This window comes from Berghia stephanieae, chromosome 2 (genome assembly GCF_034508935.2).
Source record: "Berghia stephanieae isolate SIO BIC M18660-M18661 chromosome 2, UCSD_Bste_1.3, whole genome shotgun sequence".
Taxonomy (NCBI): domain Eukaryota; kingdom Metazoa; phylum Mollusca; class Gastropoda; order Nudibranchia; family Aeolidiidae; genus Berghia; species Berghia stephanieae.
Genome location: NC_088361.1, coordinates 114,815,812 through 114,843,311, shown reverse-complemented (window position 1 = coordinate 114,843,311; position 27,500 = coordinate 114,815,812). Strand labels below are relative to the sequence as shown.

Genomic DNA, 27,500 nt, shown 5'->3' with positions numbered 1-27,500 from the left:
ATTACTGTAAGTAGATCTAATTGGGTAATATAATTTTTCATTCTATTTGGTTGGAAGCACGCGCCAGAGCTTTGCAACTTGGCCTCACTAACGGGATTTTCGTCATTTTCCTTGCACCATTTTGCCTGATCCTCAACGTAATGATATTTGTCGTGTTCTTTTCGGGCACCGTATATGTTGTTTTTATGAAGTACAACCAGAAAATACTGCAGCGAGTACTCTAAGTAAGTAATGTATAGATAGTATGCGCTTTGCTAAGAAGCTCATAACATTGCCATCCGGAAGTGTAACGGACCAACACACAAAACTGTTCTCTGTGTGTATCCATGAACGTTTATAGTCGGGTCAGTACAGTTCAGTGAGCATTACTCATAAACGCGGATGGCAAAAAAAAACAATAACAAAGACATGAGTGACGTCATCTTCGAACTATCTATAGATAGTTCGAAGATGACGTCACTCAGGTCTTTGTTATTGTTTTTGCCATCCGCGTTTGTGAGTTGTTCTCACAAAACTGTATTAAACAGACTATAAAAGTTCATGGTTACACAGAGTTTGTGTGTTGGTCCTTTATACTTCCGGATGGCAATGTTGTGAACTCCTTGGCCAAGCGCATTCTATCTATACAAAACAAAACAACGGGACAGCGTCAGAATATGACGTGATGGGCAGCTTTGTCTATTTATTTACTGATTTATTTTTCACACGTTCCTTTTATTTATCCGTTTACTTATTTATTCCTCTCTTCTATTGAAATAATATTATTCATATTACTCTTTTAATGTATTCATTAAAAATCATTGATTACTTTAAAAAATATATATATCACACTAATCCTCCTATTCCGCCCCTCTCTCTCTCTCTCTCTCTCTCTCTCTCTCTCTCTCTCTCTCTCTCTCTCTCTCTCTCTCTCTTTCTCCCCTTCTCTCTCTCTCTCCTTCTCTCACACACACACTCTCTCTATCACATATGTATGTAGTATGTATGTATGTATGTATGTATGTATGTATGTATGTATGTATGTATGTATGTATGTATGTATGTATGTATGTATGTATGTATGTGCAGTGTAGTGTAGTGTGTATGTATGTGATTTGATAGCCTGTTTCATTGTAGCTCGTGAGTACTCACGAAACTTAATCGAAAAGGAAACTTGTACTTCAGAGACACACTCGAGATGGTCCAAATTCTTCTTGCCCGCCCGCCACCCCATCAGTCTTGTATATTTTTCTCATTTATATTAATTCTTTTTAAGTATTATTCAAGCTGCAGTCATGTCCTAAGTAGTTCTAAGGCAAGCAAAAACACAACTGCGCGAATACTTGAGTTGGATTTAGTCGAGCTTATAGTATGTAGAACGTACGAGGGTCTAATAACTGAGCAATCTTTTTCAACCTCAAGTAATGGAGAGCAGTATAATCCTCCAACCGCAACAAGTATCCATTGAAATATTGGATGAAAGAAGGAATTAAATTTTTTTTAAAAACCATTGAAAGCATTGTAGACAATAATTATTTTCTTGTATTTTTGTTTTGTTTTGTTGGTATTTCACTTTACAGTTCTTTTCCTCCATTAAAATGTATCTTTCGGTATATCATTTAGGTTTTTTCATAGATCACCAATGTCAAATCATTTTAAAAAGAGCCTAAGGATTATCTTTTTCCTGCTCTTCAACTACCGCTAATGCTCATAGGCGGAATGTGGGACTGTTTAGTTCGACTTGGCCGTTGGGTAAGGATCATTCTCCTACTGGATGACAATCATAATCTATATTTGTGTGAAGACAATAGTATTCTAGTCGTCACTGTTGGTAGTTTTCAAGTGTATGTATTCCATTTGATGAAGACCCTATTCGTCCAAGACTAAAAGCTTGATAATAATGCTGTTTATGGGGTCTACCTCTGCCCTATATTTGTTTCCATTTATATTATGGTACTCTTTGATGTCGCCAATAAAATTATCAAAACACACTATGACAAGAGACATTAACCAGTTAACCGCCGCGTTGCGAGGTCCCAGGTTTGGGAGTTTTTGCCAAAATGAGGGCCATTTAATCGATTGACATTTGAAGACGAGAGTTCTGGCCAATTTTTTTCAATACGTGTCTTTCCAGAGTTAACTGGTTAAACACCACCGTGCCTAGCCATAGGAATAACACCACCGTGATATTTCAGATAAATTACTGCCCATCTCGAGTTACGTCACGACACAGTTAGTTGCTAATATACGTCGTTAGGTTTATAACACTCTCCTCACGGTGTGCTATAATATTGATCCGCCGCGTTGACCCGGAGGTCAAGAATGAGGTGAGCCACTTTTTGATGCCATGTAATAATAGCCCAAATGTAAACAACACGCCCGGGCTCGCCGACTGACCGACGGCTTAACGGACGTTTTACATACAATATTCAGTACGGGAATGCAACGGCGTCTACTTTACAGTCCAGATAACTACATAGAACTATTATAATTTCATTGACCAAAATTTATGTGGTATTTTACAAAATATTTTAATTTGGTAACTTTTCAAATAAAAGATAAAACTTGCAGCACATGAACATACTTTTACAGAGTTGAATTTTCAGTTGCCTGCCGAGCAACATGTCAATAGTGCTTATTAGTGCTTATATTATATTTTCATATTTTGTTGTTGTTAAATTGAATTCGTATCACGTTTCCTTCACACTTGTCTCACTGTAATATGTTTTGTTTTATATCACTGTAAAGCGCTTAGAGCCTGTGACAACGGGGTAAAGCGCCATATAAATGCCATTTATTATTATTATTATTATTATTATTATTATTATTATTATTATTATTATTATTATTATTATTATTATTATTATTATTCGAACGTCTTCTAATTTCGTGGTAATAAACTGTGATATGGAGGTCTTGAATTGTATATAGCGCACGGTTGCTACGATAACGAACAATACCTATTTCTTTTCTCTATATTTTCCTCAGGATATCAGAAGGCGTTGGTGCCTTTATTTCTTGACCTCATTTCCTCGACCAGCAATACGTGCTGTATTGTATTCATGGGCAATGGTTCGGAACTCGCCATTTTCAGGGTCACGTTTGATTCTGGCATAATTCCATAAAATCCTAGATGATACAATTAGACATACTTACTTTACTTAATCCTCTTCGGGCCTTGAGGCACATAGGGCATCCACCAGACATCTCCATTTTTTGCGATCGGCTGCTTTTGCGGTGGCTGTATTCCAGGACAGGCCTGCTTCCTTTAATTCTTTCTCCATCGTCCTTCGCCAGGTTTCTTTGGGTCTTCCCCGCTTTCTCTTCCCATCTGCTGTCCAGTACAAGGCTGTCTTGGGAAGTGACCCTTTTTCCATTCTGGCCACATGACCCAGCCAACGCCATCTTCTTCTTTTTATTTGGCTATCAATGCTAGTGCAGTCAGCTTTCTTTAATAGATCCACTGTTCTTATTTTTGTAGGCCAAAATAAATTAAAAATTCTTTTTAAACACTTGTTGAAAGGCTTCTAGTTTCTGTATTAAGGAGGATGTCATTTTCCAGCTTTCACTTCCATAAAGCAGTACACTTAAAACATTGCTCTTGTATATTTTCAGCTTTGTCTTTCTCATTATTTGCTTTGATTTCCAAAAGTTTTTCAGCATGCCGAAAGCCTGGTTTGCCTTTTGAATTCTGTGCTTGATATCGTGTTCTGCATTTCCGTCGTCTGTTATTTTGGATCCGAGGTAGGAGAACAATTCGACATAAGGATGCTTTTATTTTACTCGACTTCTGATCAATCCCATTTGACACCCGCCGTATCTACATTTGGATTATTGTCTCCTCTGTCTCCCTATACTTACATACACATTATAATAGGTGCTGTTTCTTTCTGTTTGGCCTTCTGTCTTTGTCCTGGAATGCGACGATTTAAAAAAAAATTATTTATTTTTTTAAAATTTTTTTTTGCCAGGGCACTGACTTGAGCCCTGCACTATCGCAGTCGGGTGTATTATACAATTATGTTTCCTTTGGGACTTTTAAAAACCTACCTATCTGATTGAGTGTCTTCTATTTGGAACACATTTTCCGAGTTTTTTTCAATTTATTTTGGTATCCAGTGCCTCGGGGTGTATTCATATTTTCTCCTGGAATGAATTTCACTTTTTTTTCCTTTTGAATTCCTTTAGTCTTACTCTTTGCTAGGTGTCTGTGAGCCGAGAGTGTTGTTAATTGTTAACCAATTACCGTGCTGTCATTGAATTCTTTAACATATCTACTGTCTTATGTGCTGTGTAGCCCCTCCCACTTTTTAAAGATTTAATATGACCTTAAAGTTCACGAAACCTTAATGTTTTTTTTTTTCCTCTTTCTATCCGTGTGTGTAAACATTAATCGATATGGCAGTAATCAATCGCGCGTATGTTGTGTGATCGCCACTCCCACACATAATTTAATCCTCGTGGAATTGAGGCGTGGTTAGTTATTTGTCATAGTTTATTTCTTTCTGCCATCCGTTACACTCACTGAACGGCTTTACTGACACGGGTTATCGCATTTTTTGTGTGTATTATTTTACAGATTGAAGATTGTTGACGTCACACGTCAGTTTAAACAAAAAAAAAAAAAAAAAAAACAAACAAAAAACCCAAAAAAAAACAACCCCCCCCCAAAAAAAAAAAAAAACAAAAAAAAAAAACAAACAAAAAACAAACAAACAAAAACAAAACCGGTCAGTTCTCACATCTCTTCTATTTAATTGTAATACGCGGTCAACATACCACCTAACCGTAAACCTGTGTGTTGGCAACAATTGTGTTATTGTTTTGGCAGCTGTTGAACATTTTTAAAAAAATTAATAAACCAAATGCTTTTATTAGCTTGAATTTTAGTGTGATTTAACCGACATGATTAAAAATGTGGGCAAGGCGTTTCCTGTTATAATAACTGTTATAGATCATTGATCTGGCACAAGTGTTGCGGGCGAGAATAAGGTTGATACGGACGAATACAGTGAAAATGTTGCTGATTTACCGTGTCTTCAGTCATCATGTATGGCCAGGAAATAAGCTCTTATCATTATAAATGAACCGCCAGCCATTTGCTTGAAGTTAGCAGTTGTCATTTTTCGCTCGCCAATAGCTATCACTATCAGATTGTACTCTCTCTGGTGAATTTATAATTTGTTGCTAAATCCATTGGTTGAAAAAAAAAAGAGGATTTATTCTATCGTAACGTGTCACATGTGTTGCCATTCGATCGATGAATTCGTTTATTTGACATTAATCGCGTGTAAAAAAATAAAATAAGGTCACAGCACTGCCAAATGATTTGAATAATGATGATCCGTTAAGCGTGTTGTTGTATACCTGCTCACTGCGGTCAATATCAATGCTCCATCATTTCTCCCCGTGAATTATTTTAGATACTCTCTATACGTTGCTAAACATCGAATATTCTTCATGAGTTACGAGAACTGTTTTGAATTTGACAAATAATTTGTAACTTAATTCCCGTGTCATTAAGATTCATTTCTGAAAGCGTCGTTCGTTTGATGTGTGTAGTTTGTGACTTGGTGTAATAATGTGTATTCGAAATGGATTTACTTATGCTGGTCAGGATCCCCATGGATAGAATGATGTTTGAGAGATAGTATTAAGTGTCATTTTGATTATACAGACTTGCAAGGAAATTAATTACTATTAATGAAAGTAAGTAAGATCACATTACTGGAAATATTGCGGCACGCTGAACTACTTCATGATGCCAGTTTAATTTGTATAGCATAATCAGAATTCTCTTTCATTTGATGTTTAATAAATTTTGAAAGCGAATGTCGGAGCCATATGAATAATCAACCTTGTCTTTATCCCATTTTTTCTTCTTTCTTTTCTTGTATTTTTATTTATTTATTTATTTTTTTGTTACCTTTTTTTTTTGGCGCGGTAAACATAGCAACATATTAACACTGTTTATATGGCATTAGGAAATGGAAAAAGAAAAGAAAAACAAACAATCATACAAACAAATGACCAAGATCAAAATACCAAACGAAAATAAAAAATATAATAAATCAAAACAAAACGACATAAAAGATAAAAGGATAAGAACAACTGCAACTTCTAACAAAGCATACGATCAAAATTAAAATAAAAGATAATGATAATATAAACGGAAGATGAATAAAAAATACATTTATAAACATCAATCAATAGCAATAATCTCAGCTGGGCAATCCATATTTAGTGGATAGAAAGCGTTGAGAAACAACAGATTCGGGGCCAAATTGGACTCGAACCCTAAAATTGTGTACGAAGTGATTATTTGGGCAATATTGCCCATATAGTTTTAAGACGATTTGGGCAATGCGAAAATTTCAACCAATGGGAGAGCTGCTTTGTTCTAATTCAGTTTTCCGATCCAGACATTACCAAGGGCCGCAAAATAGCGTCACTGAAGTTAAAACCATAGAGAAATATCTATTTATGATGGTTTTGATAAGAAAATACAAATTTGTTTACCAAAATAAAAAGATACCAAACGGAAAAAAAAACAAAAACAAAAAACAACAAAACATTAAATATACAAATCAACACTTAATAAAAACACAAAATAAAAACGCGAGCATTCATCCACTAAACGTGCTCAAAGCGCATTACAAGGGGCTACCAGCCAACAACAACACTTAACACGTAGGACGAGACATTACGCCTGTGAAGCGAGATTGTAATTTTTTTTTTTCCGACAGAGACAACGTTGTTAACGGCCAGGTTCTCATTTTACACCTGAGTACGGGTAGCGTAAATAATATGAGTAAAGTGCTTTTTCCAAGGACTCAAATATGCGCCGCTCCTAGCGGTACTCGAAACTATGGATCTTCCGATCCGAATGCGAGTGCACAATGTCGTCCATGTGAGTTTGTGTATGTTTGTGTGTGTGTATGTGTGTGTGTGTGTGTGTGTGTGTGTTTGTGATGGTGGTATGGATGGGATTCTTTACTTGACCAGCCATTACGAATCCACCCATTTATTGATAAGCCCATACCATGCTATATTTAGACTTATAATTATAACACACACGTTCTTCCGGCCTTGTTCTTATAAAAATACGGGTCACATAAATAATGATAACTGACTGATTGGTGATGTGGTGCGAAAACAAATAGTTAACGGTGTTATATTCTAGATCTTTAATTTTACCATTTTTGTATTCTTTATAAAGTTTTATTAGATATGAGAATATACGATACTTACACTCACACTCTTTCTTTTGGAATTCCGGACGTGTTACAATTGCTTCATCAGCTTGCGAGTGTGCGTTGGAAACTAGATAAGTTCGAATTCCAAAACGCGAGAGTGTAAGAAATATTTTATTTTATTCTACCCCTCAATCGATTTTCAAAAATACACGTAGGCTACTTAAATGATACATTAAAAAAAAAAAAAAATCTAATTTTAGCGAAGCTGTCGCTTGATAATCTGACATCACAATAATTATTATAAACATGATATCACTATGGTTACTGGGGAGGGGGTGGAATAATAAGGTATTATAAGATGATTTCTAACCGATATCGTTAACTTATTGACCTCGTAGACTCGGGTCTTTCTACTCTCGGGTCAATACATCTCCCCGATATCTGTCAATAATCTTTTATTACCTTGACGCGATTGTTAACTTTATACTAAAGCTATACGTTTATTAACGTAACATGCTTTGAAGTAGGCGCTACATTCTGATGATTGATATTCCATCGATATCAATTTTTTAAAGATAATCTAAAATGAATTTTTAAAATTCTCTTTCTTATCTTTTATTTGACCAGAACCGCATGACCGGGGCATCACAATGAGGCCATGTTGGAAGAAAGAAAAACCCCCAGGTAAGTTATGTTTTCTGTCCACCTAGCAGTGATTGGGTAGCTGGGTCTGTTAAGATCTGACGGAAAGTACTTTGCGATAGATTGGCGTCATATTTAAAGAGTAGCAAGCAATTGCTATTGTCCGTTTCACGCTATCGAAACCGGATGAACTCCGGCTCCATTTGCCGAATAGCTCTGGACTAGTGTGTGTGTGTGTGTGTGTGTGTGTGTGTGTATGTCTGTGTATTTGTGTGTGTGTGTGTGTGTGTATGAAATTGTGTTCATTATTACTCTTGTAATATAGTCAACCTTCTGCAGGCCATAAATATTTTTTTAAAAAGAACACCCCCCCAACCCCCCCCCCCCCCCCCCCCCCCACACAAAAACTTGAACTTTTATATAGCTAGATCTATATCCACTAAACGTACTTAAAGCGCTTTGCAAGGGGCCCCTAACCAACAGCAACATTCGACATGTAGGACAGAGACAACGCTGTTAACGGCCAGGTGAGTTAAGAGCCTTTTCCAAGGACTCAACTATTCGCCGCCCGGGACTCGAATCCGTGACCTTCCGATCGGAAGGGAATTGCCATACCACTAGACCAATTAGGCGCATTAAATTTAAGAACTTCTGAATTTCATCACTTATCTGACCCTTATTCCTGGTAACAACTGAAAACAACAAATAAGAACTGGTAACACAAAAATACTTTTGATTCTAGCCTCAACATCAATATTCATGTGGTCAACTGCTTGGCCCCAACTTTACGTGCACAACTTCCCGGGCCGTTATTTATCTTTGTCGAGATAACAACAACAACAGGTAACAACTGATAACAACAATTAACAAATGATAACAACACTTAACAACTGATAACAACAAATAACAAATAATAACAACAAATAACAACTGAAAACAACAAATAACAACTGATAACAACAAATAACAACTGATAACAACAATTAACAAATGATAACAACAATTAACAACTGATAACAACAAATAAAAACTGATAACAACTCTATTAAGGGCACTGCTGAATACCGAAATCCACTCAAGTGCGAGTGAACCAGGGGCTGTAGGAGGTGGACACCTGTGGGGATTGAACCAAAGACTATGGGAGGGGGACACCAGTGGGGAGTGAACCGGATAATATGGGTGGTGGGCACCAGTTGGAAGTGAACCAGAGATGATTTTACTTTCGATTTTAACTGTAAACAAAAAAAAAAAGGGACGCAACTCCGATCATCGCTAAAGACTCGTCTATTTCGGTAGCCTGGCTGCTTGGAGTTGTGCACGAGGCCGAGTTGACCACATGAATATTGATTTTTGAGGCTTGAATCCAGTGGCGGTTCTAGCCTATTTATAGTGGTGGGGCAAAGATGATTCGGTCATATATATATATATATATATATATATATATATATATATATATATATATATATATATATATATATATAATATATATATATATATATATATATTTCAACTTTAAAAATATAAAATAAAATCAAAAAGGAATCACGAAAGAGAATACAACAACAAAATAAAGCGACGAGACAAAATGCGACAACACCTTGACAATACAAGTCCATTTCGTTCACTCGAAAAATTAAAGAGATTGATATTTCTGTTACATTTTCAGAAGTACGTAGTAACTTTAAAGTTTTCATCGAGAAGCAACAACCGCGATATGACTCGAGTTTCATTCAGAGCTCAAATTGCATCATTTTTACTGCTCTCTTGGTGGTTAGAATGATTGTGCCGGTGGTGGTAGTGGTTGGAATAGTGATAGCGGTGGTGGTAGTGGAGGAGGAGGAGGAGGAGGAAGAGGAGACGGTGAGGGAGGATGTAATTATGGTAGTGGTTTTGGTGGTGCTGTTGGTTAGAATGATAGTTGTGGAGACGATGACGAAAATTATATGATGATGTTGATATTGTTTTTATTGCTATTGTAGTACTTGGTGTTAATGTTGTTGTTGTTGTTGTTGTTGTTAATGATGATGATAATGATGGCAACGACGATGTCGTCGACAATGATGATTACCGTACGATATTACAAAGTTTATTCAATCTTAGGCTTTCGCCATTAAATCATCCAATTTGATGACAACATACATGAAAGTGGAAAAAAATGGTAAATGGAACCAAACAATAAATTGATACCATTAATAACCACAAAAAATACAACAATCGTAATACCACCAATACGTACAATAATAATAATAATAATAATAATAATAATAATAATAATAATAATAATAATAATAATAATAATAATAATAATAATAATAACAATAATAATATTACCATCATCATTACTACCACCACCATCACTATTACCACCACCACCATCACCACCATTATTACGTTTCCAATTAGTTTTTCTCGTTTTTTAAAAATTTGATACCTTAATAGACGAAAATTCCGGTGATTTTTTTAAAGGATAGTTAAAATATCTACGATTTTATTAACCCTGAAAACTACGATTTTTATTTTCCTATTTCAAGTAGGCAGGTCTGCTATGACAAGTATCAGTTCCATAGTCAAAAAAAGACAAATAAAAACAAAGTTTACTTAATCTTAGGCTTTCGCCAATAATTCATACAATACAATTTAAGACAAAATAATGCTACCAATCTCTCCTCATGCATTCGTTAGACTATAACAATAACGACCGTGTTATCTTTACTCCTTACCCAACCAACCCCTAGCTTCCCGCCTTTCATCGCGAACTATCTTATGTATGGACGGGCAAGTACGGAATCTGCCCACCCTTCCTTTAAACGTCGTTATTTCCTCTATAACTTAGAATTCAACTCTCTCCTTTCTCAGAAGAGTATTTCTCGTATACTAATTCAATTGTTGAGTAAACAAAAATGGTGGTTGTATTTTATATATTATTTTAGTCGTGACTTTTGAATAAAAGTGTTTTGATTTATTAGAGGGAATACAATAGAAAATTACATTGTTTTGCAAAAATATTTAGTCTGGCAATAAAAATACAGCGGTAATTACTTTAAGAATTTTTTTTTAAAAAGGGAACAAATTAATTTGTTAAAAAAAAACAAAAAAAAAAAACAAACAAACAAACAAACAAACAAACAAATAGGACAACAATTTAAATAAATGAATTTTGAGAAGCACTAAAGAAAACGAGGGGAAAAAAAGAAATAATTTAAATGGATAAACAAATATATTAAAACAACACAAGTTAATACTAACTTGATATAATATTAGTAAATTGATAAATTTAATTCAATACTGAAACCTTCCCAATGTTATTACATCAATGGTACCAGCACAAGTAAGGCAATAAATAAGAAAAATTTCGTTTGCCAAAATCTCTATAAGGTGGGCTCATTTGAATTAGCCCGACCTAGAACTAGAGAGGCCAGACAGCAAAATCACCGTCAGGCGACGTGACGATGAGATGACGATGTGGGCGGAGTGGAGTGTTTGGGAAAGGGGGGGGGGGGGGGGGTGATAAAAAAAGAACAGGAGCGTATCCTGGTTTATGCATTACGGGGTGCATGGTGATTCGCAATCTATCAAATATACATACAAATTGATTTCAGTACGAAGTATCAAGTTTAAGTACTAACTTTTAAAATTATCTAATTTAAATTAGATTATTTCGGACCTGGTAATACAGCTTATAACTTGAAAAAAACAGGCTGGTATTTGCCCACCCTGCCCATTATTACCAGCCGTCCCTGCTTGAATCAAAGTATTTTTTTGTTATCAGTTGTAATTTGTTGTTTTCTGTTGTTATTTGTTGTCATTTCGACAAAGATAGATGCCGTTTCGTTGTACTTTTTATGTTACCTTTTGTTTGATATCTTTGTAGGAGAGTTTGTGCACAGCACACGCCTTAATTGGTTTCTATGAAAAGCGTCTATTTTGATTTCATCAGTCCTAGTTTATTACACCTGTTCATAGAACATAGAGGGGTTTGGGAGGGGGGGGGGGGGGGGGTTGATGACCCATCGCGTCAGCTATTTCGTGATGAGCTGGGTTTCGAATTGAGTTTTAATACAAAGCAATAAAAATTACGGGCGTATTTTTTTATATTTTTTAGGTCAACTGAATTTTTTAAATTTTAACTTAAAATTAAGTTCCGACGGAAGATTAACCCTGGCGTAATCTTGAATGAGACTTTCGGCCTCAATAAATGCAGATATTTATTCGAGTCCTCTTAGACCATTGGCCTCTTTCCTTCCTCGGGATTGCCTTAGAGATAGAAAAATATTTACATCGTCTCTGTCGTAGCCATCGGACTGTCGGATATGCAAGGGATGCTTACCGTGTGCGGATGTCGATCCGCTTCGATCTGTCTTCGATTGACTCCATTGGGTCGTTCGTTACCTGTCGGTGGTTGATGAAGGCGCAGGTGGAAAACTATTGATCTGTGGCTGAGTACAAGGGCTTTTGGTTGACTGTTGTTTGTAATGTAGGTATGTGTATTGTAAGGCTATGGGAATGTGTTTGGGTTTTGTGTGTTTGTATGTGTGTGTATGTGTGTGTGTTACCGCGGGGGATGTTACTGTTCAATGTTTAATGTTCATTATACGTAATCTGCTTGATTATACTGTGATGTGTGTTTCAAGTCTGTGCGGATGTAGTCGCCTTTAATTTATTATTATTATTATTATTATTATTATTATTATTATTATTATTATTATTATTATTATTATTATTATTATTATTATTATTATTATTATTATTATTATTATATTATTATTATTATTATTATTATTGTTATTATTATTATTATTATTACTATCATTATTATTATCTTTATTATTATTAATATTATTATTATTATTATTGTTATTATTATTATTATTATTATTATTATTATTATTATTATTATTATTATTATTATTATTATTATTATTATTATTATTATTATTATTATTATTATTATTATTATTATTATTTGTTTTTAGTTATGGTTTTGTGTAAAAATGAGGGATTATTGATGGAAGTGTTAACACTTATTTCGGACCATCGATCTAGGAATAGATGATAAACAGAATCCATACATACTGTGGCGCTCCTAGCTTTTCATTCTCAATTCGTGTAGACCATGAGTTAAGTCTGTGCAAATTCAAATATTGCTTTTATTTTAGTTGTCCTTATTTGTGAATATCAGAATATGAGAACATTTGTCTGCATACGCTTTTATAACGTGTACGGTATGCAAATTAGACAGATGTTCACAGCCCTACCTGCTTAATCAATTATATTATCATATAACTATATATTTACTTTGTTTCATATACACACGCGATATTTCGACCGTTTCAATCTTCTCATTTTATGCAGCGTCATTAATATTTTTGTGTCGTCCCTTGATCCCAGATTTTAATAAACCATATAAATATATATATATATATATATATATCCTAGCGTCCTATCCAAAAGGTTACAAGACAGCGAAGCGCGTTGAAATACAACTCATTGAGTCTTAATTTCTAAAGGATCGGTCATCTTTTTATTAATTTTATTTTGATTAATTAAGAATACTTATTTTGGATCCTTTATTATTGCTAAGCAATCTTCAATTCCATTGATGTTTTTACTTTGTTTTAATTTGATATGATGGCATCATTTTAAAATGAAATGATCTATGGTCCTTATAATCTAGGTCTAGTTAAAATGCTGCAAAAATGATAAATTTTTGTGCAAAGCATTCTCGTTTTTGTTTGTTTCTTTGTTTGTTTTGGATTTGTATTCTCTCTCTCTCTCTCTCTCTCTCTCTCTCTCTCTCTCTCTCTCTCTCTCTCTCTCTCTCTCTCTCTCTCTCTCTCTCTCTCTCTCTCTCCGTTTTGTTGAAATTATAGCTTTTGAAACCGTCGATTATTCAATGAGCAAAAATGTAATTTGTTAGGTTCAAAACAATTTGAATATTACGTAACGTTGTTAATTTTAAAGAAAATGAAATTCTTTAATTAAAACTCAATTTGTGTGTGGATGTAGGGTAAACCGGGACAATTTCACCAAACGCATGCTAACTATAAGTGCTTCTTATCGGTCGTATAGCACTGGCCTCCGGACCGTAAGGTCGCTCGTTCGAGTCTAGTCGTAAGCGGCACATCGTTGAGTCATAGGAAAGGGCTTGTGATTCATATTCTCTTACTAAAGCTGGTCGGTAAAAGTGCTGTCTCTGTCCAAAAAAAAAATAATAAATAAATAAAAAAAATAAATTTGTAATGTCGCCCGAAAGCGCCATGTCTCATCCTACATGTTAAATATTGCTATTGGGTTGGGGTCGTGCTTTGAGCACGTTTAGTGGATATTGCGCTTTATAAACTTTATAAACGCTTAACTTAAAAGGTTTTGAAATTGGCGAGAGGATTGGTCGCGCCTTGGCGATGGACAAATCACTGATTCTTAGACGTCAAAAGACTGCCGCCATGTCATTGATTAATCGGTTAACTGCCGTACTCAGGAAAGACAGGAATTTAAAAAGTTTGGCCAGAACACTCGTCCTCCAAACACCTATCGGTTTAAATGACCCTCATCTCGACGAAAACTCTCAAACCAGCGATCTCGCAATGTCTCACATTTGAGAGCGTTTGAGCTTTTTTTTTTTAGCTTTTTATTATACAGCGCAATTTGCACTAAACGTGCTCAAAGCGCTTTACAAGAGGTCCCTGGCCAACAGCAACACTGAACATGTAGGACGGGACATGACGCCTGTTAGGCGATATTACACTTTTTTTTTTCGGATAGAGACCATTCTATCAACGGCCAGGTATTCATTTTACACCTGAGTACGGTGAGAGAATGTGAGTAAAGAGCCTTTTCCTATGACTCAACTATGCGCCGAGCGAGGCTCGAACCCAGGACCTTCCAATCCGAAAGCAAATGTCATACCACATAGCGTTTGCCAAGATGAGGGTCATTTAAATCGATCGATATTTGAGGACAAGTTTTCTGACCACATTTTAAAGTACGTGTCTTTCTGGAGCACGTCAATTAACTGGTTAATACGTTTGTCACACATTAATTATTTATAAACTATAATTATTTGTTATCCCGCATAATTTAGTAGATACTCGATATTCCGTCATTCATAATCACCTAAATTTCGTTCATTTTTAAAACTGTAACATTCTTTACCCTGATCACATTGTTTCAGGTTGTGAATTTCCTCTGCTTGATTTCACGAATCGAATAAAGATGTGCATTTCTATAATTATGAAGTGGAGTTGTTAAATATTTACAAAACGATATGCTCGCGCGCGTACACACTCACTCTCACATTAAACTGTTTCCAATGCACACACACACACACACACACACACACACACACACACACACACCCATGGGAGAAAAAGATAGGGATAATATGGAATAGGTAAATATATTTTGTAAAAAACAAAAACAAAAAACAAAAAACAAAACAAAACAAAACAAAAATAAAGTGAGTTTTATATTGCGCAACATCCACTTCACTTTACCCGGGTTTTTGGAGACGGGGACCTCTCTTAAATATCCGTCTGCGATATAACTAATATGGGATAGACACTGATACAATTTTCTTTTCCTTGCAAATAGTAACTTTGAAAATCGGAACTCGTTTCAAATAAAATTAAAGCTGGCGCAGATAATCCTACGTTTACGAGTAGTTCACATTTCACATTATTTTTCACTCACTAGACATCGTTTTTGTATAAGTTGTCTGCGAAGCGACAGCATGAAATCTAACTCGTAATCTGGTACTATTTGCCAAACGGTTCTTGTCCACGGGCATAGAGCTGTCAAGTTTGTTTTTTTTTCAGGATTGACCCCCCCCCCCCCTCCCCTCGAATTAAAATCAAAACAAGAAAAAAAAACCCATTAATAACCAAAAAAAAAGAACAAAAACAAAACAAAACAAAAAAAAAAAAAACAAGCAAACGACAAAACAATCAAATAAGAAAGCAAAGAAAACGAAAAAAAAAAAAAAAAAAAGGAGATGAGAGCAAAAACAAACAACTTGCATTCATTGTCACCTAACCGGCCACATGACGTTGTTATTAACAACAACATAATATGTATCGACATACGATGAAAGCTCGCACTTGTCTGAGGATGTTTATTGAGTTTTATAGTAAGGTCATTCTCCTATTGCTTCTTTTCAAATTATACGATCCATCCATCAGGTCTTCCTCGGAATCTGAAAGGGTTTTATTTTTCTCTGGTTTTCAACTTGCCATAAGCACTAATTGTTTCAAACAGTTCTTGTTTGTCCACGAGATATTGAATGGCAAGTCTTGGTAAATGTTTTAAAATACTTAGCTAAAAGCAAGTGAAGGAAACGAAAGAAAGAAATGTTTGAACTGAAATGCGAGAGAGACAAATCAGGAGAAAGTGAAAGGACTATCTCAAAATATAGCACGGGCTTTGTTTCATGTTTTCCCCTGGAGTTTCAAAGAATATGTTGTTTATATTTCAAGATATGAAGTGAGTAGAAAAGTGCCAGAAGACAATAGAGAATAATTTTTTTTTTTTCGCGGCGGTGGTGGGGTTTGAACCTGCGACCTTATTGGTACGACAACTCCGCCTGGCAGGTGAGAGCGTGGCTCTACCGTGTGAGCTATCCACGAACACAAAAATATTCGTTTCAAACCCAAAGTCATTTCTAGATCCCTCTCTCACCCACTTCTTGAGATCGCCGATTCGTTCGCCACCATCGCGAAGTAATTTTGACCAGCAGTTAAGCTTAATAGCCAATATTCTCATCACAAACATATAACAGAAACGATTGAGACATTGAGTATGCTCCGGTGTATGGGGTGAATTTTTAATTCAGAAAAGTGAGTGGAACAGGCACTTATGTTGGTAACAACAAGATATGAAGTGAGTAGAAAAGTGCCAGAAGACAATAGAGAATAAAAATTAAAAAAAAATAAAAAATTTTTATTCTCTATTGTCTTCTGGCACTTTTCTACTCACTTCATATCTTGTTGTTACCAACATAAGTGCCTGCTCCACTCACTTTTCTGAATTAAAAATTCACCCCATACACCGGAGCATACTCAATGTCTTAATCGTTTCTATGTTATATGTTTGTGATGAGAATATTGGCTATTAAGCTTAACTGCTGGTCAAAATTACTTCGCGATGGTGGCGAACGAATCGGCGATCTCAAGAAGTGGGTGAGAGAGGGATCTAGAAATGACTTTGGGTTTGAAACGAATATTTTTGTGTTCGTGGATAGCTCACACGGTAGAGCCACGCTCTCACCTGCCAGGCGGAGTTGTCGTACCAATAAGGTCGCAGGTTCAAACCCCACCACCGCCGCGAAAAAAAATTTTTTTTATTCTCTATTGTCTTCTGGCACTTTTCTACTCACTTCATATCTTGTTGTTACCAACATAAGTGCCTGCTCCACTCACTTTTCTGAATTAAAAATTCACCCCATACACCGGAGCATACTCAATGTCTCAATCGTTTCTATGTTATATGTTTGTGATGAGAATATTGGCTATTAAGCTTAACTGCTGGTCAAAATTACTTCGCGATGGTGGCGAACGAATCGGCGATCTCAAGAAGTGGGTGAGAGAGGGATCTAGAAATGACTTTGGGTTTGAAACGAATATTTTTGTGTTCGTGGATAGCTCACACGTAGAGCCACGCTCTCACCTGCCAGGCGGAGTTGTCGTACCAATAAGGTCGCAGGTTCAAACCCCACCACCGCCGCGAAAAAAAAATAAAAAAATTTTATTCTCTATTGTCTTCTGGCACTTTTCTACTCACTTCATATCTTGTTGTTACCAACATAAGTGCCTGCTCCACTCACTTTTCTGAATTAAAAATTCACCCCATACACCGGAGCATACTCAATGTCTCAATCGTTTCTATGTTATATGTTTGTGATGAGAATATTGGCTATTAAGCTTAACTGCTGGTCAAAATTACTTCGCGATGGTGGCGAACGAATCGGCGATCTCAAGAAGTGGGTGAGAGAGGGATCTAGAAATGACTTTGGGTTTGAAACGAATATTTTTGTGTTCGTGGATAGCTCACACGGTAGAGCCACGCTCTCACCTGCCAGGCGGAGTTGTCGTACCAATAAGGTCGCAGGTTCAAACCCCACCACCGCCGCGAAAAAAATTTTTTTTTTATTCTCTATTGTCTTCTGGCACTTTTCTACTCACTTCATATCTTGTTGTTGTTTATATTTCAAACATTCCCTCCCCGAAGAGGATAATACGAAACTGATATTATTAAACAACCAACGGTAACACGTTTGAAGCAAACCCTTAAATAAGCGCTAACTTATTTAAATTCAAATCATATTTATGTCCATCGCCCTGTTATGTTCTGTTTGGTTCGTTATAAAGTATCACCCTCCTGTCGCTGGGCTCCAATAACGTTCCCTCAGGCATTCCTATCTTGAAACATTTCGCTAAAGTCTTACCGCGCTTAATTGTCCTTTGAAACTTGAGCTAGGGGCTTTTATTTCGTGCAATATTCATAAAACGTGCTCAAAGTGCTTTACAATAGGTCCCAAGTCAACAGCAACACTAACATGTAGAACGAGATATAACATATTTTTACAATTTATTTTCCGACAACGCTGTTATCAGCGAGGTACTCATTTTACACCCGAGTGTGGTGAGAGAGTGTGAGTAAAGAGCCTTTTTTCAAGGCCTCAGCTTTGCGCCGTAAAGATCGGGACTCGGGAACAGGGACCAAGGTCCGCAGAGACCACTGCATTTCTTCAAATTCAAAGAGGTCTTGCAGTGCTGAGTGAGACTGTCATGTTTTTGTTGTTGTTGTTTGTTCATTCGTATAGGTCTGAGCTATCGCTATTGCCATCAAGGACTCAACTCGGATGAAATATTATGAGTAACAAGATGTTTCACATCTGATTACACATTCGATCCTTGGTCACGTGATCACTCTAGTAGCGTTATTTTACACAACCTTCCAACGACATCAATAGCTACGCTCCTACTTTGTGTTTGTTTATGATGGACAACAGGTGTAGGGACATGCTAATGTCAATTGATTCATGATTACTTTCTATGATAATGACTAACACATAGTATTATTACTCGGTTTATAGTCAGCATCATCGTTTACAGTCATTGGTTGACTGCTGTTTTTGTTTTTAAAAAATTATTATCACAGTAATCGTGTCTGTTAACTCACTCAATCCTAGAGATGTTTCCTACTTATCAAAATTGGAAAAAATGTATTGGAAATAGCCATGTACATAGATAGCTTTATTAAACTATCATTAAACGTGTAAAAAATAAAAACATTAACTTTGATACAACGCCTATAATTAGTCTCAGAACAATGTAATAAATTGGCATGGGGTAAAAGTAACCCGGGTAAAGAACGAATTTAGTCGGTGTTAGGGTTGAGTGAGTTAAGAGTTATTATTTTCCAATTAAGGTAGAACTTCGCAAACGGTTTTGGTTGTTGTTGTTGTTGTTGTTGTTGTTGTTGTTGTTGTTGTTGTTGTTGTTGTGGTTGTTGTTGTTGTTTTTGTTTTTGTTTGTTTTTGTTTGTTGGTTTGTTTTTTGTTGTTTTTTTTTTGGTACACATTTTATTACTGATAAGATAACATAGTACTAATGGGTTTTGTTCTTTAAAGATGCGGTACATATTTTAACACAGCGCCGTCCTCTAATGCTTTATTGCAACATCTGGAAGAATGTGTACTATTCCACAAGGAGTCTTATTATATATTATGTAAGGTATATTGAAAGTCAAACCCGTGGGCTTATCTGCCCACAGGATGATATCAGACTCTTCATCCACGATCTGAATGAACTTCCTTGAAAAACAGAATGTAATACCCGTTTTTCTCTCTTTCGACCATCAAATAACACACATACACACAAAACAAACAAACCGAAATTTTAAAAAAAAACAAAAACAAAACAAAAAAAAAAAAAACAAAAAAACCAACAAAAAAAAACCCTAACAAAACCCAAAACAAAAAAAACAAAAACAAAAACAAAAACAAAAAACAAAAACAAAACAACACTCTGTTTATTTTGATCTGGACACCACACGGCGCTTTGTGATCATACAAACAGCGAAGGCCCATTTGTTTTTCAATTCTTCCTCATGGAGTCAACCACGATTTGTGTTTTGACGCTCTGATGAATCCTCGCGTTTCATGGACATTTACCAGTGTCTTCACACTATTTGGGAAAGGATGCCAAATATGTGTTAGCACATATGCTGTTCCTGTGCTGCTGCAGTTGTCCGCCCCCCTTGTCTGACTGTTTCTGGAGGGTTTCATCTACGGTGCGTTTCCTTAAGACGTTCATTAATTTGACCTTGTATTTGTTAAATGATGGCAGCTAAACCGCAGTGCCATCTCCCCCCTCCACCCACCCCCACTCCGACCTTTAACCTTTTTAATGAAAATCCACCCAGCCAGGGGCATTCGATTGCCATTAGTATCACAAAGACACCATTACAAATAGTTACTCGTCAAACTTCGAATGAGGCTGTGTCAAAAGGTTGGTTTTGTAACGTTTCGACGACACAAGACATCATTCATTATTTAGTAATTTAATGAATTATAGACATAACCTAGCTTTCGTCATTTTCTTTGGGTTTAATGATAAGAAGTGATTCAATAAAATGAATAGGCAAGAAAAAAGCCGGGGTTGGTTTTAAAATGGACGAAAATATCACAACTTTATTCATCACTTTGAGAAGCTATTTCCCAACTTTTCTTTTTGTGTTGACATCCGTTGTGTGTGTGTGTGTGTGTGTGTGTGTGTGTGTGTGTATGTTTGTGTGTGTGTGTGTGTATGTGTTGTGTGATTATTTCTTTCTATTGAGCCCAGAAAAAACTCATTAAAAAATAACAATATAACAATAATAATGTGGTTTGTGTCGAATCATATGAAAACGACCATTTGACTCACTCTTTAAAGTCTTTTACCTCTTTATTGATTGAATCCACCCCCCCCCCCCAAAAAAAAAAAAAAAAAGAAAGAACAAAACAAAGAACAACCAAACGAAAAAAAAACCCAAACCGATTACAAGCATGGGTAATAGTGAGTTCAATATTTATAGCCTTATAAATTTTGCGTGATTGAGAAAATTCGCTCGCTCTTCCTTTTGTAGATGTCATCAAAGGTCATGAATTAGACATCTTTTGGATACTGAGACTGTCAAAACATGAATGACATCATTTGTACTTAACCGAATAGACTACTGTAACGCTCTGTTACAATCGTCACCAAAATATATAATTAGACAGCTTCAGAAAGTGGAAAATAGAGCTGCTAGAATGGTGACTGATTGTGGGGTGAAAGAGCATGTAACGCCGATTGTAATATCTTTGCATTGGCTCCCTGTTAACAGCCGAATTATGTTCAAATTCATTCACGAAAACGTGCGTCATACATACCCGCCATCTAAACTTCTATTTATGATATCATTAATATATCAACTTATACACTCATCCATCCATCCATCTACATCCACCCCTTTCAGCAGTATTGTATCCGCCTCTCTACTAAAGTTGCCCACAATGTCCTCTCTTTCTACCCGAAGTAACTTGTGCATTTCCAATGTTCCACGTAACACCCCGACTTTGATCCCATCCCTTCCATCTTCCAATGACACGAGGAATTATGAAGCACCCTTTTCTTAGTAGTAGCGGTGGTTATAAATCCTCTGAAATATTCTCAGCAACTTAAACCCTCTCAAAACGCAGAACATTCCAATCTTCGACCATTTTCCTCTTATTTCTTCTCCCCCCAAATTTCTCAGTAAATCTCCTCACACCCGATTCTCTCCCACCTCCCCCAAACTACTCTCCAAGCAGAGGTAACGTGATGTAAATCGGATTACTCCAAAGGGTCTACGACCAGAGCACATTATCCAAAGCTTTCCTAATCAGTTATTACGGTTATCCTCTGTGCGCATTCCTGTGTGAGTAGATACCTGTCTAGGCTTGTGATCTGGAGGGCGAAGGAATCGTTCGATTCTTTTAATGTTTTGATGTGTCTGTGATGAAGATTCTAGGTATGGTTTTAACAAAAAATGTTGGGACATTTCAAGTGTAAAGCTGAGAGAGGTGAATGTGATAAATACTACATCATTTCCCGAACAAAAAGCCGGAGTTTCTTTTCTTGACACATAAAAAGACGAACTTGTAGAAACAATGGGGAAATCGAAGTCTAATTTGTAGTTGTACTTGAATTTGGGTTGTCGGATGGGTTCACCTCGCGTTCTGGACTAAAATATTGTAATCACTATGCCATATACGCTTTTCATTTGAATTTATCACTTGATATTTAATCAAAGATCTCTCACTCGTTATTTCCCCGGGGAGACATGTTGGATGCACTATTCACAAAATCACACCCAAGCCATCTTTGGCCCTCTAGAGGAGTACAGTCGAGTCAAGCCTTGTCCACACCTTAAATTCTATCTTGCCGCAATATCATCTGTTGCGGTCATCTCCTTTGGTTGTCTGAACTGCACGATCATTTCCTATAATCACGACAGACTTCAAAATCATGCATTGGAAAGATTATCAAGAATAAGACAAAATCTAGAAGAACCAGTAAAGGTGCTTATTGAAGCTGCGGAGTCAGGACGTTGGGAGTTCTATTCACTGGATATCAGCTGTGCCACTGATGGTTACTATCTGCGTTGCTTCCTTCTGTCATACTTCTATAAAATAATGTCCTCACACCACAACTGAATAAAAGGCAATTGTTGGTGTTGACCACTGCCATCGATATTGGGTATATAGAGTCTCTAACTTGTCTACTCTCCGCTACAAGATGATAGTGATTGGGGATTGGTGATGCTTACCTCCTCTAAGTCGGGGGAAAAATCATAGAGGCTCTTATAAACTGTCCACTCATCAACCGCTATCGACGGTATGCTATTGGCATTTGCGTTCCCCTCATCGTCGTCGTCGTCGTCACCACAATCATCGATTCTAATAATAATGTTATCATTATCCAAACGTCCCTTATAAGCGGCTACAACTTCGTCGGCAATCAGAGGACCAGTTTATCAGAAGTCCCAACTAACCTCCCGCGTCGTTGCTCTCTCCTCAGCCTCTTGCGTAAATTGTTTTCTTGTTTCCTTTCATTCAGTTGTTTGATTTGCGCTTGCCTCCAATAGCTTTCAACAGTGATAATAAACACGAAACTGTGAAGAGTAATGTTGGCGTACCGTAACAATATCAATACTCCTTTACCTGAAAAATTAGCCGGAAAACTTTAACTTCGTACTTATATCAATAGATTAACCAGTTTTCTGTCGTACTTTGGAAAGACACATATTTCACAGTTTGACCAGAACACTTGTACTTCAAATATCGATCGATTTAAATGACCCTCATCTTGACAAAAACTCTCAAACCTTGGGCTTCGCGAGTTTTCTGGTCATTTTTTAAAACATATCTGTGTTTCCAGAGTAGGACAGTTATCTGGTTAAGGAAGGCTATCCCCCCCCCAACTTGGCAAAAAGTCTGAAATATTAGACCTCTTAAATTCTCAAAAAAGTTTGACTAAAAAAATAAACAAACACCATTTTAGTTTTTCGATGAAGTAAACGATTGACGGCCCAAAAAAAAAAAAAAAAAAAAAGAAAAAAAAAAAGAAGGAAAATAGAAAAAGAAAAAGAAAAGTGCTCCGCAATTGTACTGCAGGATATAGCTGAACTGAATATGATTGGCGTGGCATTGTCGTAGTTTATTATTGATCAAGGCTTTGTCAAATGATTTCATTGATCGGTTGCCCTGCCTTTCTAAAACAACAAAAGTTCGAGAAGAGTCTACAAGGAAAATTAATATAATAATTTTATGCTTTTTCTTGACGGGTTTGTTTTCTTACAGCATTTTAGAGGATAAATAAGTGATGTGCATTTCATTACTGCTTAGAACTGGGACTCCTGTTTGTTTTATTCACCAAAGAATGGATAATTTTACATTAATTTGTAATTGATAATTGTTCATGTGTAATTTAATGTTCTAAGTATGGATGTGTATTGATCTGAAATTTTACAGACATAATTGTCTGAAGTTGTATCATCATCTTAATGATGATAATTGAGTACTGTTATATAGATCTTGATGACGAGAACGGACTGGCACATTGAGCTTCTTCACAAAATACCAGATATTTGAAGAACTTGTGCCAGGTTTCATCACCTTGGACGGGCTGCATAATGAAAGAGTAGAATCAAATAATGAGAATATAAAAATGTGGTTCCATTATTTTTATATTGTGGTCGTTACCTTCTGCAGGAAGACTTTCTTTACAAGATTAAAAAAAAAAAAAAAACAAAAAAAAAAAACAAACTACAAAAACAACAACACACTTACACACGAAAAATAATTAAAAAAAAAAAAACAACAATTAAATGAAAAAGAAAACCCAAACCCCCTCCTCCTAAAAATAAATTTAAAAAAAAAAGAAGAAAAAAAGGGAAAATAAAGAGCCATGTGTCTTCTTTAGGACAAAAAACAAACAAACAAAAACAAAACAAAACAAACAACCCCCCCCCCCATAAAAAGCAAAACAAAACAAAAAATTAACAAATTAAATCTCTCTCCTCATGATTCTCATGCGTATTGAATTGAAAGCTGTTTACAAATCCCTTTTGTTTCTCCAATCATAACGGGCGGGACGATTCAAGCTTTCTGATTTTATATTTATATATACTATATGTTCGAAAGTACCAACAAGATGAAAAATATTTATTTTTAAAAGAGGAGAGAGGGGGATTTAGTAAGAAAAGAAAAGAAGATTATTCAAATGAATTCGTTGACTTTCGATGGTTTATCGAGCTTATTGGAGCGAGAACGTAAGGATGAAAATTAAGATTTCTTTTTGAATTGGTGATGCAATTTTAGTGATCTAAGATTATTTAATCATTTTATGATAAATTATCAGTGCGTTTGTGAGAAAATATTAGGCAGGACCTGCTGCGAGGACTGAGTAAATTCAGTTTTGGAGGTTACTCAATTTTGAAAATTATGTACCTAGATCGAAACTCGTTATTTGTGTCACTAAAACAACCCCCACCCCCCACCCCCCATTCTAGATTGATATGATATAAACAATTCAATATTGTGTTGGTAACATTACGTATCCCTCCTCCCTCCCCCTTCCTCCCGCTCCCGGGGGGGGGGGGGGGGGGGAAGAGGTTCGTTTCAGTTTACAAAACATATTATGTTTAGTATGCAAGTGCAAGTACATAACCTTGACACCGCTATTTAATGTTTTGGTGTTATGATTTATTAAACTCTAAATATTTTAAACATTTTCGCTTATGCGCGGACTCTCTAACCTACGTACAAACAAACACACACCCGTACACAAACAAAACACAAAACACGTGTAGATCGTATCCTCTTTTTACTGTGTATTAACCATTAACCTGTAATTAGTGACCTCTAACCCCTGGGCAAAGGTCTCTCGAGGCCACATACCAGAGGGGCCGTACACCCCACCCCGACATACAATAAATTCTTTTGGTAGACGTGAAGAGCTGTTGGTAATAAAGTGAGGAGTAGGGAGAATTATCATCATAATATACGTGTCAATGAAGTAATTCAGTGACTTGATTTATCACAAGGACAGGATTAGGTTTATTATATTAGAATATCAAGTTAAACTTACTTTGTCTATATATGTTTTGTATCATTATTCTATCCTATCCAAAAATAAACAAAACAAAACATGTAGCCTATTCATTATTTGTCATCCGACGGACTGTCACATACACACTTCCAAGGATTTAGGAACCAGAGAAGCAGGTGTGACGTCACGACTTTTCTTCCCTTTTTGACCTTTTGTCTTAGTCCATACACACACACACACAAACACGCACTCAAATACACACACACATGCGCGCTGACACAGACATGCTTATACGCACATGTCCGACACCATCCCCTTCTCTCTCTCTCTCTCTCTCTCTCTCTCTCTCTCTCTCTCTCTCTCTCTCTCTCTCTCTCTCTTCTCTCTCTCTCTCTCCTCTCTTCTCTCTCTCTCTCTCTCTCTCTCTTTCTCTTTCTCTCCTCCTCTCTTTCTCTCCCCACCTATGTAACGCTCACCTTTTGAACGGAATAGCTATTATGTAATTAGATATTATATACTTGTCGGTGTATAGCAAACTATCAATTTCATGTCGTGAGCAACATCAGGGAGAAATTCAAGAAGTCTCCCGTGGACTTGTGCTTTGTCAATATTTGCCTATTTTGATACAATGTCAATAATAACAAATTTGTTTGGTTTTTGCACCAGATTAATTTATCATCGAAATGATACTCGATTGCACTTTTTGAGCATAAAATTTTTTTCACGCCGAAATCTAAAACATTAGAGAAAGAAAGCTGAATGGTTTGTGTGTGTGTGTGTGTGTGTGTGTGTGTGTGTGTGTGTGTGTGCGTGCGCGTGTATGTATGTATGTATGTGTGTATGTATGTATGTATGTATGTATGTATGTATGTATGTATGTATGTATGTATGTATGTATGTATGTATGTGTGTGTATGTGTGTATATATCTAGGTGGGTGGGTGAGTGGGTGGGTAGGTAGGTAGGTAGGTGGGTAGGTAGGGAGGCAGGCAGGTAGGTAGGTAGGTGTGTAGGTCGGTCGGTCGGTCGGTAGGTAGGTTGGTGGGTGGGTGGGTAGGTAGGTAGGTAAGTAGGTAGAAAGGCAGGTAGGCGGGCAGGTTGGTGGGTAGGTAGGCAGGTAGGTAAGTGAGTGGGTGGGTAAGTAGGTAGGTAGATAAGCAGGCAGGCAGGCAGGTAGGTAGGTAGGTAGATAGGCAGGCAGGTGGGTAGGTGGGTAGGTTGGTTGTTAATACATCATGCGTGTGTGCGCACACACATGTATGGTTTTGTCCAATTGTGCTTTCTATTACATTGATTTAGTGTTGCGCTTTTATGACAATAACTTACACAGTATTTACTCATATCTACTCTTCTCTACGGGTTGCCTATTACACAGAGAAAAGAAAGCTACAATTCTTTTAAAAAATTGTAGACCTCTATGTTTGTGTTTTATCTTTTTATTTTCTTAATTCATGCTTATTGTGACTTTTAATTTCTACCCCAAAAACTTCATGACTAATTTGGCATAATGTGTCTCAGAGAAATGTGTGAATACTGAATGATTTACTACATAATCTGCAACAAAAACAAATAGTACTAATTGCTAATAAAATCACATCAGTGAAGTTCATCATAGAATTTGTCAAAGAACTCAAATGGATTCACCATCACCGTCATTTTAATGGACCATTTATGTACGGAGTGACATTTGTGACACCTGACATTTTATTTGAGGAGTTTTGTCGGTGCATCTCTCAGACTGTATGTAACAAACGCAGATAATAATAGTTATCATTACCAAGACAGTGTAGTATTGTATATCACGGTGAATTCGCCTGATTTATCAATGGATGGTGATTGGTAATCAGGATATGATGTGAACGTGTAGTAACACACGTGTAGGATCTTCAAACAGCCAAAACAGCTATTATTATCAGCTATAGTGTGTTCGCAGCGAGTCAGCCCCATCACTTCCGGTGTTATCATGACAAAATGCTATTCGAGTAATACCAAAGTTGCAGGTTAGTATTAGTAGTTAGTGGATATGTGTAACCTTAGTTGTCTCGATAATGCATAACGAGTTTAAGACAAAGATA

The 27,500-nt window shown here is 36.4% G+C and overlaps 1 protein-coding gene across 1 annotated transcript in view; it reads left to right on the top strand.

The window, feature by feature from the left end:
* The window catches only part of LOC144966309 (phospholipid-transporting ATPase ID-like), an 84,829-nt gene that overhangs the window by 15,271 nt on the left and 42,058 nt on the right, over positions 1 to 27,500 (top strand). Inside the window, exon 2 of the mRNA XM_078902546.1 lies at positions 7,803 to 7,859. Within this exon, the coding sequence (XP_078758672.1) occupies positions 7,826 to 7,859 (34 nt within the window). The 5' untranslated portion in view covers positions 7,803 to 7,825. The remainder of the gene's footprint in view (positions 1 to 7,802; positions 7,860 to 27,500) is intronic.